This window comes from Spea bombifrons, chromosome 9, assembly GCF_027358695.1.
Source record: "Spea bombifrons isolate aSpeBom1 chromosome 9, aSpeBom1.2.pri, whole genome shotgun sequence".
In the NCBI taxonomy this organism is placed as follows: Eukaryota; Metazoa; Chordata; class Amphibia; order Anura; family Pelobatidae; genus Spea; species Spea bombifrons.
The window spans coordinates 21,222,745-21,237,879 of NC_071095.1; the positions used below are offsets into that span (position 1 = coordinate 21,222,745).

General features: G+C 41.7%; 1 protein-coding gene across 5 annotated transcripts in view; it reads right to left on the reverse strand.

The window, feature by feature from the left end:
- The window catches only part of ACTN1 (actinin alpha 1), a 37,096-nt gene that overhangs the window by 6,415 nt on the left and 15,546 nt on the right, over positions 1-15,135 (reverse strand). For 3 of the 5 annotated variants that reach the window (XM_053474583.1, XM_053474584.1, XM_053474582.1), the window contains exons 2-17: positions 12,756-12,870; positions 12,308-12,427; positions 11,588-11,674; positions 11,191-11,278; positions 10,859-10,937; positions 10,203-10,284; positions 9,251-9,336; positions 4,527-4,619; positions 3,550-3,780; positions 3,030-3,177; positions 2,236-2,386; positions 1,761-1,869; positions 1,453-1,593; positions 1,022-1,204; positions 683-817; positions 287-466 (exon numbers count right to left, since the gene is read on the reverse strand). In XM_053474583.1, coding sequence (XP_053330558.1) covers positions 287-466; positions 683-817; positions 1,022-1,204; positions 1,453-1,593; positions 1,761-1,869; positions 2,236-2,386; positions 3,030-3,177; positions 3,550-3,780; positions 4,527-4,619; positions 9,251-9,336; positions 10,203-10,284; positions 10,859-10,937; positions 11,191-11,278; positions 11,588-11,674; positions 12,308-12,427; positions 12,756-12,870 — 2,028 coding nt within the window. Of the gene's footprint in view, positions 1-286; positions 467-682; positions 818-1,021; positions 1,205-1,452; positions 1,594-1,760; positions 1,870-2,235; positions 2,387-3,029; positions 3,178-3,549; positions 3,781-4,526; positions 4,620-6,956; positions 7,043-9,250; positions 9,337-10,202; positions 10,285-10,858; positions 10,938-11,190; positions 11,279-11,587; positions 11,675-12,307; positions 12,428-12,755; positions 12,871-15,135 lie in introns of all 5 variants that reach the window. The other 2 variants (XM_053474585.1, XM_053474586.1) reach the window with 1 other exon arrangement.

Here is a 15,135-nt window from a genome sequence, read left to right on the forward strand (position 1 = left end):
GGCCCCTCTGAAGGCAGCAAGGCTGCTCCTAGGACCCAGAGTTTCTCCCTGATGACCCAGAGAGCTCCCAGGTATGCTCCTATGGCACTGACATTTCTTGAGGACTAATGAGTCTGGCCTCGCTCTTGAGTAAGACATAATTCAAAAATCAGTCAATGAATGGTGGCTGACAGATGGAGGTGTACGAAAGGCCTCAATAAATACAGATTCCAGGTCCATTTCTCTCTCTCAACAGAAGAGTCTTTTTTCCACGGGCCGATTAGCAGAGAATCCCCAGCAGACTTACCTCCATGGTATAATTGGTGTGCTTGTTGTCAAAGATAAGTGCTTCCTGTATTTGTTGGTGATCGCTCTCCAGCTGATCGATTTTCGGTTTGTAGTTGACTATGCTTTTCTCGTACTGCCGCAAATGATTAAGCTGGTCTTCGAGGGTGCCGTGCATTTCTATCGCGATGCGGCCGATCTCCTGCAAGGCGGAACGAGAACGTGTATGTGAAAATAACACAAGAGGGTGCAAAGTAACAGCACTATGCTCCCCCCCTTCACTGTTTACCAAGAGTGTCTACTACTTCTTAGACTCTAACTCTAATCAAGGCCTCGGATCCTGGCGCTTCCCTTTACATAAAAAATACCTCCCTCTTCTGTCACGATTAAGATTAGGAACAGTATCTGCGCTCTTTACCTGCATCTTTGTTTGAATCCATGGTCCAATGACATTGGCTTGCGCTGCAAACTGTTTACGCAGGCGTTCGTTCTGCTGCTGCCGCGCGTGTTCCTCCATCAGAGCATGGTCCCTGCGGGGCACCAGCTGCCTCACCTGTGTATAACAAAGGGTTATTTTTCCATAATCAGGCCCCCACACGTCCAACAGCGCACCATACTCATTCAATCAACCGCGCCATCTTGTCTGGCCCAAACCATAAGTATACGATTAAGTTCTCTACCATCAGCAGCATTCCCCGGTTCTAAGCACCACCCCACGCACAGTGTGATAAACCATAATAACTATAAAAAGCCTTACATGATCCCACTTGCTGTTGATTTCTTGGGGGGAGATTGTGGTGTAGGGGTTGGTTCCAGACATGTTCACATGATAAGTCTGTGCGATCTTGGAAACCTCATTATGGATGCCCAGAATAGCTTGCCTCTCTTTGTCTGCCTCTGGTAACGTTGCTTTGAACTGTTCATGCGCCGATGTCAATCCCTGCGTACAGAGGACTACATTTAATTCCTACTACAGCTATTTATCAGTCTTTAATGTCTTAAATAGAAAAGAATCAAAGATGTAATTAAATTGCCGAAAACTATCATGCATATGGCAGAGGTTAGTGGAAAAAAAGACAAAGCAAATGATCAATACACTGTACATCATACGTCGTATCTATGTAACGATGGCCAAAAAGGAGTTTGCTGTATTGGAAAGATAACCATAACGGGGATTGTCTACAGTACCTGAATCTCTTCGATAGTGTGAACTATGAATGTGTCCTGCAGGTCCTCCATGGCTCCTTCCATCCAGTTGTTGAAGGGCGCTGCTCTTTTGGCATATTCTAGGTAGAGCTGGTCGATGGTTTCCAGCAACTTCTCTGTTCTCTGTGGGGGGGAAAAAGAGACATTGTAAGGAGAGTTAGAACATCTAGAACTTTAGGGAGTACTTCTACAGCAAGGCTCCATGAAGATGGACAATCGTCATGATGGAATGGGAACCCCACAGCTAGTATTCTGTCCAAATATCGTTTACTGCATATCCCCCCAATTACCTCGAGAGCTTCTCTGCGCTTCTGGGTGAGAGCGCCAAGGTTATCCCACTGGTCGCAGATTCTTTGGCACCTGGCATTCACACTCGGGGAGTCATAGTAATTCAGCTCACTGCATGAAGACAACCAGAGGCCAGCATAAACATTCATTCACATCATCATTAATACTCCACGTACTGGTCAAGTGCCCATCCCACTACAAGCAAGCGTTATCATCTATTGACGTGTCCTCTCCTCCGGATCTCATCCAGCATAACAAGCCTGGAATTGCCTTAGGCGAAGAACACGCTGTACCAGTGTATTCCCATCAAAGGGACAGCGCGGCTTCATGCAAATATACCAAAACAATCGAGCATATGTGCATTCACAACTTCAAAACGAAGCCACAGAGCTCACAGTTCTAACGGAGCGATGAACCGAGAGGTTGAAACTTAAAGGAGTAGAGAACAAGCCATCACTTTTATTTCAGGGCACGTACTTCAGCTCCTGGGCTATGGCCGCAATCTGCTCCACTCGGTCTTGATGGGCGGCCAGGTCGCTTTCAAAAGCTTCGTGTTTCCTGAGCAGGGCTTTGATTTCAGACAGGCTAGCCGTCTCGTAATCCTTCTTCTGCAGCATGCTTTCTTTCCCTGCACACAGGAGGCCAGAGAATAGTAGGATAATGTTGGGGATACCCATCTGATCACAGCAAAGGGTATCGCCGGAGAAAAAAAGAAACGTAATACACTATTCAGAACCATCAGTTCCACCGGATACCCAATGTACAATTTCCAGAGGTGTCGCTGAGGTGATTTATCAAGGTACTACAACGGCATGATAGATACAATGCCTAAAAGCATGACTGTGGCGCAGTGACGTGTAGAGATTGCCAGCCTATGTATATACCTGTGTTTCCAACACGCTGGAGACTCCTTGGCTGTGATGGTTAATTCTGTCTGACTACTTTGGCACAAGAACCCCGACAAATATTTATACATGAGATGCCCCATTAACTGTGCGACTGTTACGGCCGTGTATTGTTTTTGTGCGGATTGAGAGGACATTTGATCTGAAACATTTGTATTTCTTATTTACTGCAAGCTCAGACATGTTGGTCTACAATGCATCCAACACGCTTCACGGTGAGCTTGGCAGGGATATGCAAAAAGAGAAATAAAATGTGATATATTTTATCTTCTACCACAAATCCGAATACGGTGCACTTTGTATTTTCTCTGTTGCGTCCGTTATTAATGTACCAATACAGTTCTGCAAATAATTTAATGAGATTACCATCTGTCCAAGCCTCATGAATAGAAGCCTTTTGACGGAACTTCTCTGCCAGGTGGTCCAGCCGCTCCAACCTCCGGATTTCATTCAACAGCCACTCTTCATAGCCCTTCTCAGCCTGCTCCAAACCACCCCACGCGTTATTTATGTCCTAGGTACGGCAAACAAAAGGGACACAAAATGATAACGCACTTGGGAACTTACCAAACAAGATGGCGCACGTTCCATCAAACGTCCCATGACGAAAAGTGTCAGTACGGGTAACATTCAGTTTGTCGAATAAGGTCAGTCCTTATGAAAACCAGACCTCCGGTCATCGATGTTCAAACAAGGTTTTCAAATGAGCTACCAACACGTAGAAATTAGGCGGCTTTGGTAGAATGACATCTTAGATCATCACCATGACAAGAGTTTTAGGATATCCACAATTTAGAACAATTAGTGTAATCTTGGTCCCTTCTTAACTGGTTTAGATGAACACATCGAAAGTTTAAAAGCCATAACACTGTTATGTGATGCTCACCGACACCATCTTTCCCTCTGAAGGCATGAAAGCTGGTCGATTGCTGAGCCGCAGCTTGGTTTGGAGAGTGTTGAAGTTGATTTCTAGTTGACACTTCTCTTGAACCTTGGGGGGTTTGTGTAGGCGCCTATAGTCTCGGAAATCCTCCAGCTTTTGCTGCATGGCTTGCATAGTGTTCTCCGGGGCTCGGTTCTCTAGCCACGGGATGGTGCGGCGAATCCATTCAAGCAGCTGCCAGGATTAAAAAATAAATAAATAAATATATATATATTTTATATAATCATTTATCTGGATTTTCAATACAATCGCATTAATTCAGGCATCATATAACCAACAGGGTCCCTGAAAGAGACACGGCCTCTACCCTATTTGCACTAAACTAGCAAAATAACTTTGTCCTCCTTTTATTATTATTTATTGTTTTATATCATATTCCACAGCGTTGTACAAAGAATATAAAATCGTCAGACAGCTTTGTGTGTACGGCGGGATCGGTATTCAATTTCAGTTTTTGGCATAAGGTATTATTTGCCCTATATATATATATATATATATATATATATATATATATATATATATATATATATATATATATATATATATATATATATATATATATATATATATATATATATATGTTACAATATTTGCCAGTTTGGGATATTAAACCATGAACTAACTTTGTTTTGCTTTGGAATTATTATATATAATTTTAATATGGTGTTGATGGTATGATCAGAATATATCAAAGTACATTACAGAGATTAAACTAATGCCTGAGAAATCCCCCCATAACATACGCTAGACAGTGACTCTACAGCATGTGTGTGTTTAAGACTCGCAGCTCCTGGGGGATCAATCCTCTAAATAGCTTGAATGGATGGGGTTACCCACCCCTGCTAGGGCGTTATCCACTCGCCCCCTTTTGCCATTACAAGTGAACCTCTTATTACTTTTCATTCTTTAAAAATACGTACATCACTAGCCAGTTTCTCATAGTCTTCCATGAGCTGCTCATTCTCCTGGTTTACCGCCAGCACTTTGCAGATCCGATTAGCCGCTGTTTCCGCCTTAAAAAAAAAAAAAAGCAAAAAAAAGGTGTAAAAAAAAAAAAAAAAAAAATTATAAAAAAATGATCATACAACATTATCTTTTCTTACATTTTCACAATAGCAAGCAGGGAAAATACAAAAGAAAGCATGTGAAGAAACTACCAGAGATATTACGCCTTTTGGCAAAGGCAAAAAATATTGATTATAAGCTAGAAAGTCTTAACGCTTCCTACCAATCTGCCAACACGTCCCAGCGGTCAACAACGACGCGGATTTCGGTACCGCGTGCCTTTTCCATGCAACCCAATAGCATTAGCATGATTCTCCTCAACGTACACATGGGATTCTTACAGACTGGAGCTGTCCTTCCACCAAGAACCAAAGATGTTTTCCTTGTCATTGCTTAAAATTCCTGGTTTTCGATCACAAACCATGAACACACCAGCCATGAGAACAATAGCATTGGGCCCTGGAGTTTTTTTGTCGGGGTGTTCATAGAAGAACGGCCAAGCCAAACCCCAACATCCCAGCTACTACTCAAGTGTATCTCCCATCATCTATTACTCGAGGCTCAACCAAAAATTCTGAAATGGTCATTTAACCCCTTAATGACAAAGCCCGTACATGTACGGGCTCACAATGCATTGTTTTAAATGGTTTAGGGACCGCCCATTGTCCTTAAGGGGTTAAAAGTTAAATTAAGTCATTCTAAGTTGTCCAATAAACCCATAAGGGGCATTTGCCTCTGAAAGAGCTCTTCAAACAACATTTAAAAAAGGTAACAAACCATATATATCAAAATTATACAAACCGTCAAGAAAGATTATTAAAGTCAACATTTGGAGGGGCCTGGTGAAAATATTCCTATAAAATGTGCCGCCTGGTTAATGGGAGCAACGGTATTTGCTTTAAAGGCAGACTACCTCTGTATAATCATTGTATACGTCCTAAGTATCTTTAAAATGTAATATATACGAAGACGTGGATTGTATGCGTGTAATGGATCACGATTACAAAACCTATGGATACGCTGGGTCTGCCTGGAAAGGGTTTTTGTCTCTCTCGCCACAACGTGCACATCAGAAGACGCCACGGGGGACAGGGGAGATTTAAAAGTGTATGTGGTAGGGTTCGCAACGCACCCTTTAGATAAATTGCTGCTGAACAGAGGTGGTTAATAGATGTGATGGACACGTGGCTAGTGGTAGCCAATATTTACTTTATAGAAGGTCTCCTTATCTGGATCCTGGAGCCCTCCACAGAATAGTGGACATCGTTGTCCTAGACCTCTGTCAAAAGATCCCTTAGCGTTCATATTAGAACTGATAAGGGGTTCCTTTTCTCGGAGCAGGCTCTGAACCGAGGGGACACCAGGCTTCTATTAGTCCAGTCATTATTAATAATAATTAGAGGTCTAATTCAGAGGAAACCGGTAGAAAGTAGGCGAAACCAAATGCGTTTATCGAATTTAGGACTCCGGGGCGTTCCACTCCAAAAGATTAGTATTCCATCGCAAAAGGTTACTCGGAGTCTTTATGTTAGAATGTTCAGAGAAAACCGACAAACCCATGCAGGTTTAATTAGAATTAAAAGCAACCACAACGTGAGATTTAAGAGTTGGAGGCGCACACGCACACGGCTGCGGACCTATACCTTTAGAACTCAGTACAACAAAGATAGTGCCAGACGGATAGCCAGATCCTTAGCCTGAAATCAGCATCAAAGAACATGTATTTAGATAAGAAAGCATTATTACATCTAAAAGAGCATGTCACTGTATTCCAACTATATTCGGCTTACTGTGCACTGGACAGAGGAGGGCTTTCGTCACTTTTGTCCCACCGTACGCTCACAGAATCTATTCACAAAAACCTGTATATTTCTAAAGAGGCGTTTATAAGAGGAATCAGTGTTGAAAAGACAAAAACTCTATATGTATCTTATGAGACTTATTACTTATAATAAAGCACGACAAGACACATATATAGTTTTCAGGGGACACAGAGCTACTGGTTCTTCGTGGTCCTCACTTTGGTTTTTATTGGGTTTGGGCATAAATGGTGTAGACTGTAGAGCCAAGCAATAGGGAACCAGGGCTTTCCTTCACCAAAAATGAGAGCAATCATAAAAAAAAAAATCAAGGTTACACAAAAAATAAAGTTTCTTAACCAAAAGAGAAAGTAGCTCCTACAAGAGGCAAAAAATGTGACACTCCAATGAAAAGTGAATGATGGGGTATAAGCGAATGCACCAATAACATGGAGATGTGCAATTCTCCCAACGACACAAGACTTAGGGTCTTGATTGAAGGTGCTTTTCAGCGCGTTGGCGTGCCCGTTACAAGTGAAATCTCACCTTCTGCGCACCCGAGAAGGCGTGGTAATAACATGACACATAGGTCATAATAGCCTTCTTATCCGGCTTTAGCGTCCCTATAATATCTGTACAGAGAAGGAAAAGAAGAGGTTGAAAGGGTACAGTGAGAAGAAGCAGAGGGCACAGAATCAGAACAGCCACATGGAATAAGGAGGAAAAAGGGCAGGAAGAAGCAGATCTCCCAGCATGCATTGCAAGACCGATCAAACAAATTCTATGCAACACGTTTGCCATTAAAGTAATAAAGGCATGGGCAGGGTTGGCGTAGCATTCAAAATGGTATCCACCTCCAATTGGCCCTCACCCGTCAGATCGCGTTTAGCGTACGCACACCAGATTGGTTATCCACATTCGTAACTTAAATATGTAATTTTTCCCGCTTTACCTTTATGATTAACAGAGGACACTCGTCGCCCTCAGTGTCCATCACTATAGGACAGCAAGACGTATGGAAAGGATATGGTTTATACACAGAACGGTAGAAAATACGCACGTCATTTGAATGCCAGATTGGCATTCTTCTTTCTTTTAATGGGAACGGTTAACGTATCCACCAGTATCAAAATAAACATGACAGAGACATCTCAAGGACATACCAACACCATAACAATCCATTGGACCATAAAGCATGACCACCAAGACGATGCGTCAATGTTTAAGTGAAATGGAAGACGGTATGAACGACCAACTCTAACCAAGATGTCTTACGCGGAGTTAGAGGTCCCTACATACGACAGATCATTTTTTAAAAGTATATCGTCATAAACATTTACTAAAAAGAAGTTACAAACATGTTTCATGCAGCCACAATGAAATCTGCGAGCCACGGTATGGGTCAAAAGGCTTTGAGATCAATAAGCTGCTAAAAATCAGAAAGTAATGTTATTCGATAGGCCACAAAGGAACGGTTTAATACGATTGCACTTAATTCCCTTTACTATGGAATTAATTATTAAGTACATAAGCCTTTCAACAGAAAAATAGTCTATTATAAATTGCTTTATACAATAACCGAGGAACATGCACGTTTGTTTCACTTGCCTCCGCGTATGACAGAAATGGCAGCAGGCCCACAGTCAGAAGAAGAAGAGAGAAGTGGAGCGCGTTTGTTACACTATGGTGTCAGGATACCTCCCAAGTGTCCCTTTATTTGCAGGACGGTGTGATTTTCAGGGACTGTCCTAAGCGGCCTCTCTGTCCTAAATCTGCTGGCAGTGAGGACTACGGGCAGAACGTGGGATCCTTTAATCCTCACCGACCATCCCATCAAGCTGCGATACCGATGGAAACCTGTGCTCTTGCAGCACAAACATCTATCACATCTTGCCCGTTGCCACCTTGCAACACATTGAAGCTGTGCTCTGTTAGTTGGTCAGACAGGTCAGACAGGTCAGACAGGTAAGGTCGGAGGGTGCCATATTTGACCACAAAAGACGTTCGTGATACCCTCAAGTTGACCAAATAAGATTTGGACTCTTTAAATATGTGACTCGGTACCGGACTCTATGAATGCTGGTGCATTAAATGGAATCATACATTTATGATTTACTTGTCTATGGACTGCTTTAGTGAATAAACCCCACTGTTCCAAAGACATACATCTATCACAGATGTTCCGGAGCTCATCTAAAGAAACATGCACATAAGATTCTATACAATCCACCCTTGACAATACTCCTTAAGGGAGCTCAAGGACCTTTAAAGCTATACATCATGTAAGCCAAACTCATCAAAAGTGACATGCCAACCAATACTTTTTTTTGTCTCTCTTGTCATTTCCCCACGCCCGAGACGGATATCACAGACACAAAGAATACCCTTTCTGGTCACAGCAAACCACCACACATGGGAGAGACCAGCATATATGTGGTGTGGTCAGTGGCTCTTAACTGGAACAAGTAGGACATGGATCAATCAATCATAATGTACCAAGTTGACTATAACTGGCCCTTAGCATAAATCCACCAGTTTGTCTGGAACCTGGAAACAAAAATCACTATTTCTTCACCATTGCAAATATATAAAGGAATGAGAGAAAGGAGTGTTGCATTTCAAGAAGATTACATAGACCTGGAATGTCCAATACTGTCCCAACAGATAAAGGTCTTTTAACATAAATACACATAAAACATGCCTTTGGCTACCACTTTGAAAAACTGCCAACCCTATGAAATAAAAGGAAAAATATCCAGGAGCTAAAACTGAGAAAGGGAGAAGAAGATTTGCACATTAGAGACAGGACGAATGTGCTGGTGGGAGAGATCCGGGGATACCTTCTGGGCTCCTGAAAAGGCGTGGTAGAAGCTAGAAACATAGGTCATGATGGCCTTCTCGTCGGGGCGAGCAGTTCCAACAATGTCTGTCAAGAGAAGGTTTAAAGCATGTTGGTTTACAGGATGAGATGGATACACAACTGTGATAAACGAGGAATGCAAAACAATGCGAGGCTAATGAGGTCTTATCAACATGAATGACAAAGTATATGGATCTCACAGAAATAGGCTTCCCATTTCGTAAAGATTTTTAAAAAACTACTAAACATTCATTAACGCTTTGAATCCCAAAGAACAAGCGACCGTATTGTTGCCACCCTGCTTGGTCATATGAGTAGAGGGACAACCTGGTCCTCACCAATACTTCTCCATCAATCAGCGCGTGGCCTTCTGTAAATTCCTAGCGCCACAGATCAGAATATACCGAGCCACTATTTCATGAAACCATCAATTCAGTTTGGGAGAGACTATAGGGTAATTCGGAGTTTAGATGATTTCTATTGTGGTTTCCCGTTCACTATTGTATGTCAATCATCATACGAGGAAATGTTGAGGGTTGGATCTTGACGCAAAGGAATTTTACAGAAATCTGAGTGAATTTCCACAGTCTGTAGCTGGCTTCTGAAACAGATTGTCTAGTAGCCATTTTTTTTTCATTCATATTGGAGTCTGGGTTTTTTTTGTAGTTTATTCAGAAAGCTCCCAGTAATGGTAATACACAGTATCCCAATGTAAAAAATGCTTTCGAAAAGAAAAATTAACTATTTCTTTTACCAAAATAAAGACGTGTGGGGTAGACACATGCAAACAAACTCATGCATAATGCCGTTAAGCTTAGTTTCCATCCAGCTGAACCAGTGATCGGCATGCCCCCGGCATAGCACGCTTTTTACATACGTAAAGTTCCTCCAGCCCACAAAATTAAAGCTACTTAGGGAAGCATCTGAGTTACCTTCAGCGTCCAACATCTTGGGAATGTCCAGGAATCTTTCTGCCACATCAAAAGCGGTGTTTAGATTCGTCAGGGGATCATCCTAAAAATACAAGAAAAAAATATATATATTTGGTCAGTATCTCTAACGATTTAGTGGTATCATCTCACGGCAGATACAGTTAAATAAAATATCTGCTAAAATTAAACTAGTGCAGATGCAAAGGCGATCCCTGGCATTAACACCTTAAACATACCAAACCACTTATTCAATAATAATCGGGTCCTGGGCAATAAACCGAGTGGGTACCCCAAGCAGCTGCTCTCTTGGGCAATCAGGCCCTTCTGCACTTCTCAATGGGCCTGTTAAAATGGAGATTGCGGATCTGTGCAGTGTCACCATAGCCTCCCTAGTCAATTTCCACCCGGTGCCACCCATCTTTAAAAAGCTGATGCTGTATCCCGGCTCTCAGCGGTAACGATGGCGGCACAGAGAGGGCGGCTGGTGGAGCTGCCCTAGCTTAGACATAGGAGAGGGCAGAAGATAGATACATTGTTGTCTGGGTCAGATTCGCCTTTTGCTCTTCTTAAGGATGGCCTCGGAGGTCGGTCAGAAACGACAGATACGTTATATTCAGCATTGATTTACCTAAGAATAATAGATTATAAGAAAATACCTTTCGTAGCTTGCCATAGTCTATGAGTTCTGGGCGATGCCTATGAATGAGAGCGCAGAATCCAAGACCATCCTTCCAACTGTGAAGAAAGTATAATAATAAGCAAAATAAAACTACAGATTTTGCACTTGGTATTTTTTTTTAAATGACTTAGAAAAGTTTTCCCCTTAAAAATAAAAATAAGGTATGTATAGTACAGAACTATCCTAAATTTTTTTTTTGGTATGTGGATCTCTCTGTGAACGTCAGATCCACTAATGTAAGAATATCCCTGGGCTTTGATTCCCCCCTAAGCATCCACGGTTCTTCTGGCCAGCACCCACTCCACGGACCTGATGTGGAAGTTCTGGATATTCACGTTCTTGTACGGGGCGGTCTTTCTTTGACACCATAACAGCAATCCTTCTTTGGCAGATGTCTCTGTGGAAACAGGGATGAATATTACATCCTGGGAATGAATACGATGTGTTAAACACAACACACAAAAAGCCACACTTTTTTTGTTTTAAACACACTGAAGCCCCCCATTCTTTGGTATGGTATACGGCTACGGTAAGATAACCAGCAAAAGATCTTCTATAGGAGATCCAAAAAGTGGTCTTCATATTTTTTTTTTTGAGAATTGCGAGGTCTGACAGTGAAAACTCTACAGCACCGGATGGTACAGAACACTAAAGGAAGCATTAGGTAGCGTTTTGGCTTCATTGTCATGCAAGCTCCATAACTTACGTTCGACAGAAATGTCTTGGATAGCAAAACGGAGGATAATAGTCCAAATCATTCCTAGAGTCATCTTGGCATTGCCATCCACAATTTCTGAAAAATACATTAAAATATGTTGTTATCTCTTCCCATCAGACTTTTTTTTCCCACTTCAAGTAAAATCTCAGCCTTACCAACCACGGCTGTGATATTTGTTTGTTTATGATCCATAAAGCTATACGTACTAGCAGCAGTCCAAATGGACCAGCCTAAGAACTCAAGACGCTATGGGGAGTGGGATGCAAACCACACAGGTTTTTAAAGATATATCACAGTTTTTGTGTTGCGTGAATCCATTATCTTTTGGGAAACCATACATAACACAACGCATTAGAACGATCTACTACTACGAACTGTAATTCAACACATGGTTCGTTACAGAAAACCGAACAAGGAAACACCTGTTTCTTAAGAGAAAATACTGCATATAACGGTTAACCATACGGTCAGGAAGCTATTTGACCACGATGCATGATTTCGACAATTGATCTTATCACAAATGTAAGCAATGGAATAGTCGAACATTGTGTCGTCGGCTGCTAGGGTGACAAGTCGAACAAGAACCAATCTATCCCCGTAGAGGCGCGTCAAGACCAGGACCTCCTTGTTCACTAAGCCTTGAAGGATACCAGCAATGCCCCACTGACGAGGACCAAAGGGAATTAAAAAAAACCATCCAGTTCTCACCTTCTGCTCCTATGGATACAAGTTTCACTCCTTTACTGGCGATAAAATCCAGGGCTTTGTTCACATTGGAGATTTTATGCACGCGCATTTTGCCTCGCTCTGGTTTTGGCAAACGCTCACCTAGTCAACATTCAAGATAATAAAGTGAGAATTTAGAAGACTCTTATAATAGGGACACCAGCATTCCCAGTAGCGGACACACAAATAACTGTACGATCAAGAAAAAACATTAAAACAATGGCTACTTAAGATGCACACCACCAGCATGTTATAAGCCAGGAACCAGCATTAGAAAATGCCATTTGTGTCGCAATCAATTCAGGTTCCTTGAGGCAACTATTATACCGTTTGGCAAGGTATGGATCATTTTAGGAATTTGTCTGCTAAACTAGCATCAAGTACTAATCACAAAAATTTAATTAATTATATTCACATCATTAATGCTCACCTGAAATGACTTCAAGAAGTAACATTAGTTTAAGGCCATCTCTGAAGTCCTCATCTATGTTCTCAATCTGTGTTCCAGCTTTACGGAGATGGGAGTTGCACCATGCTGTGAAGGTCTGCAAGAAGATTACATTAATTGGTCAAAATAAATAAACAACAACAAAAAAAACCATCATGGAAATCATAATCCTCCACAGCCAGAGTGCCAAAGATGGACAGCCCTTGGGAGCATCTTGTGGAACACAATACAATGTAATCTAAGAGAATGGGAACATATCTACTCAAGAGCGTGTCATGCTATAAACATTCTTAGACTCAGACCTAATCCGTGTACCCCATTCCAAACATCGATATAAACTACCGTTTGAACTTTTTGTACTTCCGTTTTATTGTACGGTCAGGTGCCAAGTACATCTGTTGGCACACAATAAAGAATAAACACACAACTAAAAACACCTCCTTCCTACTAGAATAAATACGGAAATGCAGTCTGTCTGCATTCCTGTGGACAATGTTACCCCAATGGGTGGTACTTTAAGAGTCTAAAGCCCCTCTCAAAACAAATGCATTCAAGTATAAAGTTATCAGGCCCTCAATGCACAGTACTGCCACAGACCTTCGGCACTCTAGGTCAGCTAGGTCTTTGGTGCCTCATTCGGAATGCATTTAGTATAAACGTTACATTGAGCTTCTATCGTTATGCTTCCCAGGACCATGTATGCTTTACATCAAACAGAGGTGTATAGCGACATAAACATCTATCTGACTTTATTTGTGTAAAACGCGCGGTTATAATAGCTCTTAACCCATGGGCTTTAGGACTGACCAGTAATCATCATCATCCAATGTCATCAATAACCCTTAGCCTTCCTGAGGAAGTCTTTGAACCACAGACTTCTTGCATCTTACATTCCGTCCACCATCAGGATTCTACACATCAACGAGACCATTCTTTCATTCATTTCATTCAAACGCACATTTGGCCTCCATCCATCTATCTATTTTACTGTAGACGAAAATCGGTACATTCAAAAGAACGGCCATCGCAAGCAGGACAGTATAGTCAAGTATCATTTAGAGGGCCGCAGGTTAGTAAGCCATGAATAAAATTATATGTAACTTTGGTGCTATGTAGACGGGGTTTCGTATGGTTAGCGTCAAGCCGTACATTCGATTCCAGCTATTAAAGGATTTGCATGGTGTTTTTCTTCTATTATACATGTTACATTGTTACTACACATGTTCTTCCATCTGTAAACTATTAAAGTAACCAAATTACGGGAAGTATGCTAACAGCTCTTCTATTTACTCGGATTTAGAGGTCATTTTTGTTTAGACGCCTGGACTGAATCCTTTATAAGACACACGTCTGCCATCTGCATTTTTTTGAAGGTATAAATAGTCATTTTGTGTAATATAATCACAATAAAGGAGGCAATCAGTTTAAATCAGGGCTCAACAAATCCGGGGCGCCAGGTCACTGGCGACTAGAAAACTTCTGGGAGGCATGCCGGGTAGTGATGTATCGGGCCCAGCCGGGACCCCCTGCTTGGCTATAGGGGGATGCTGAGGCACCTGCATTACGTGACTCGAGAGGCCGCCTGTCTGCATGCGGTGCAGACAGGTCCGAGCAAGTGAGAGGGAAAGGGTTTGTGTGTGTGTGTGTGTGTGTGTGTGTAAGTATAATGCCAGAGTTAGTGTGTGAATGTATGCATAGTACCAGAGTCAGTGTGTGTGTGTGTGTGTGTGTGTGTGTGTGTGTGTGTGTGTGTGTATGTATGTATGTATGTATGTATGTATGTATGTATGTATGTGTATATATATATATATATATATATATATATATATATATATATTACCAGAGTCAGTGTGTGTGTGAATAGTGTTAGAGTCAGTGTGTGTGTGTGTGTGTATATATATATTACCAGAGTCTGTGTGTGAGTTAGTGTATGCTGTCGGATAGGGTGCATGTGTGCAGTGTTAATGTGTATGAGTGTATGGTTTGGGTGAAATAAAAACGTGATGGAAGGGCAAACTGGTTCCTACATTTGTTTGGCTTCTAGATCCCTGGTTTATGTTACTGTACTTACACAGGACAAGTCACAGCCATATATCACATATACAGGAACAGAAAGTAGACAATGTCTGGCCTACCGATACCCACACAAGGTGCAAAAAAGTTAAATAGAACTCTTATTTTCAGTTGACTACCAAGATACTCGCGGAAGCGTGCTGGCTTGTAAATAACTAAATAATTGATGGAGACTCGGGTAAATATAGTAATTCATTTCCATGGCTACCTTTGATTGCAGAAAAGGAAGGTAGAATTAGTGTCAACAATTGAAAGTACGTACAAGTAGTAGAGATATATGCACATATTT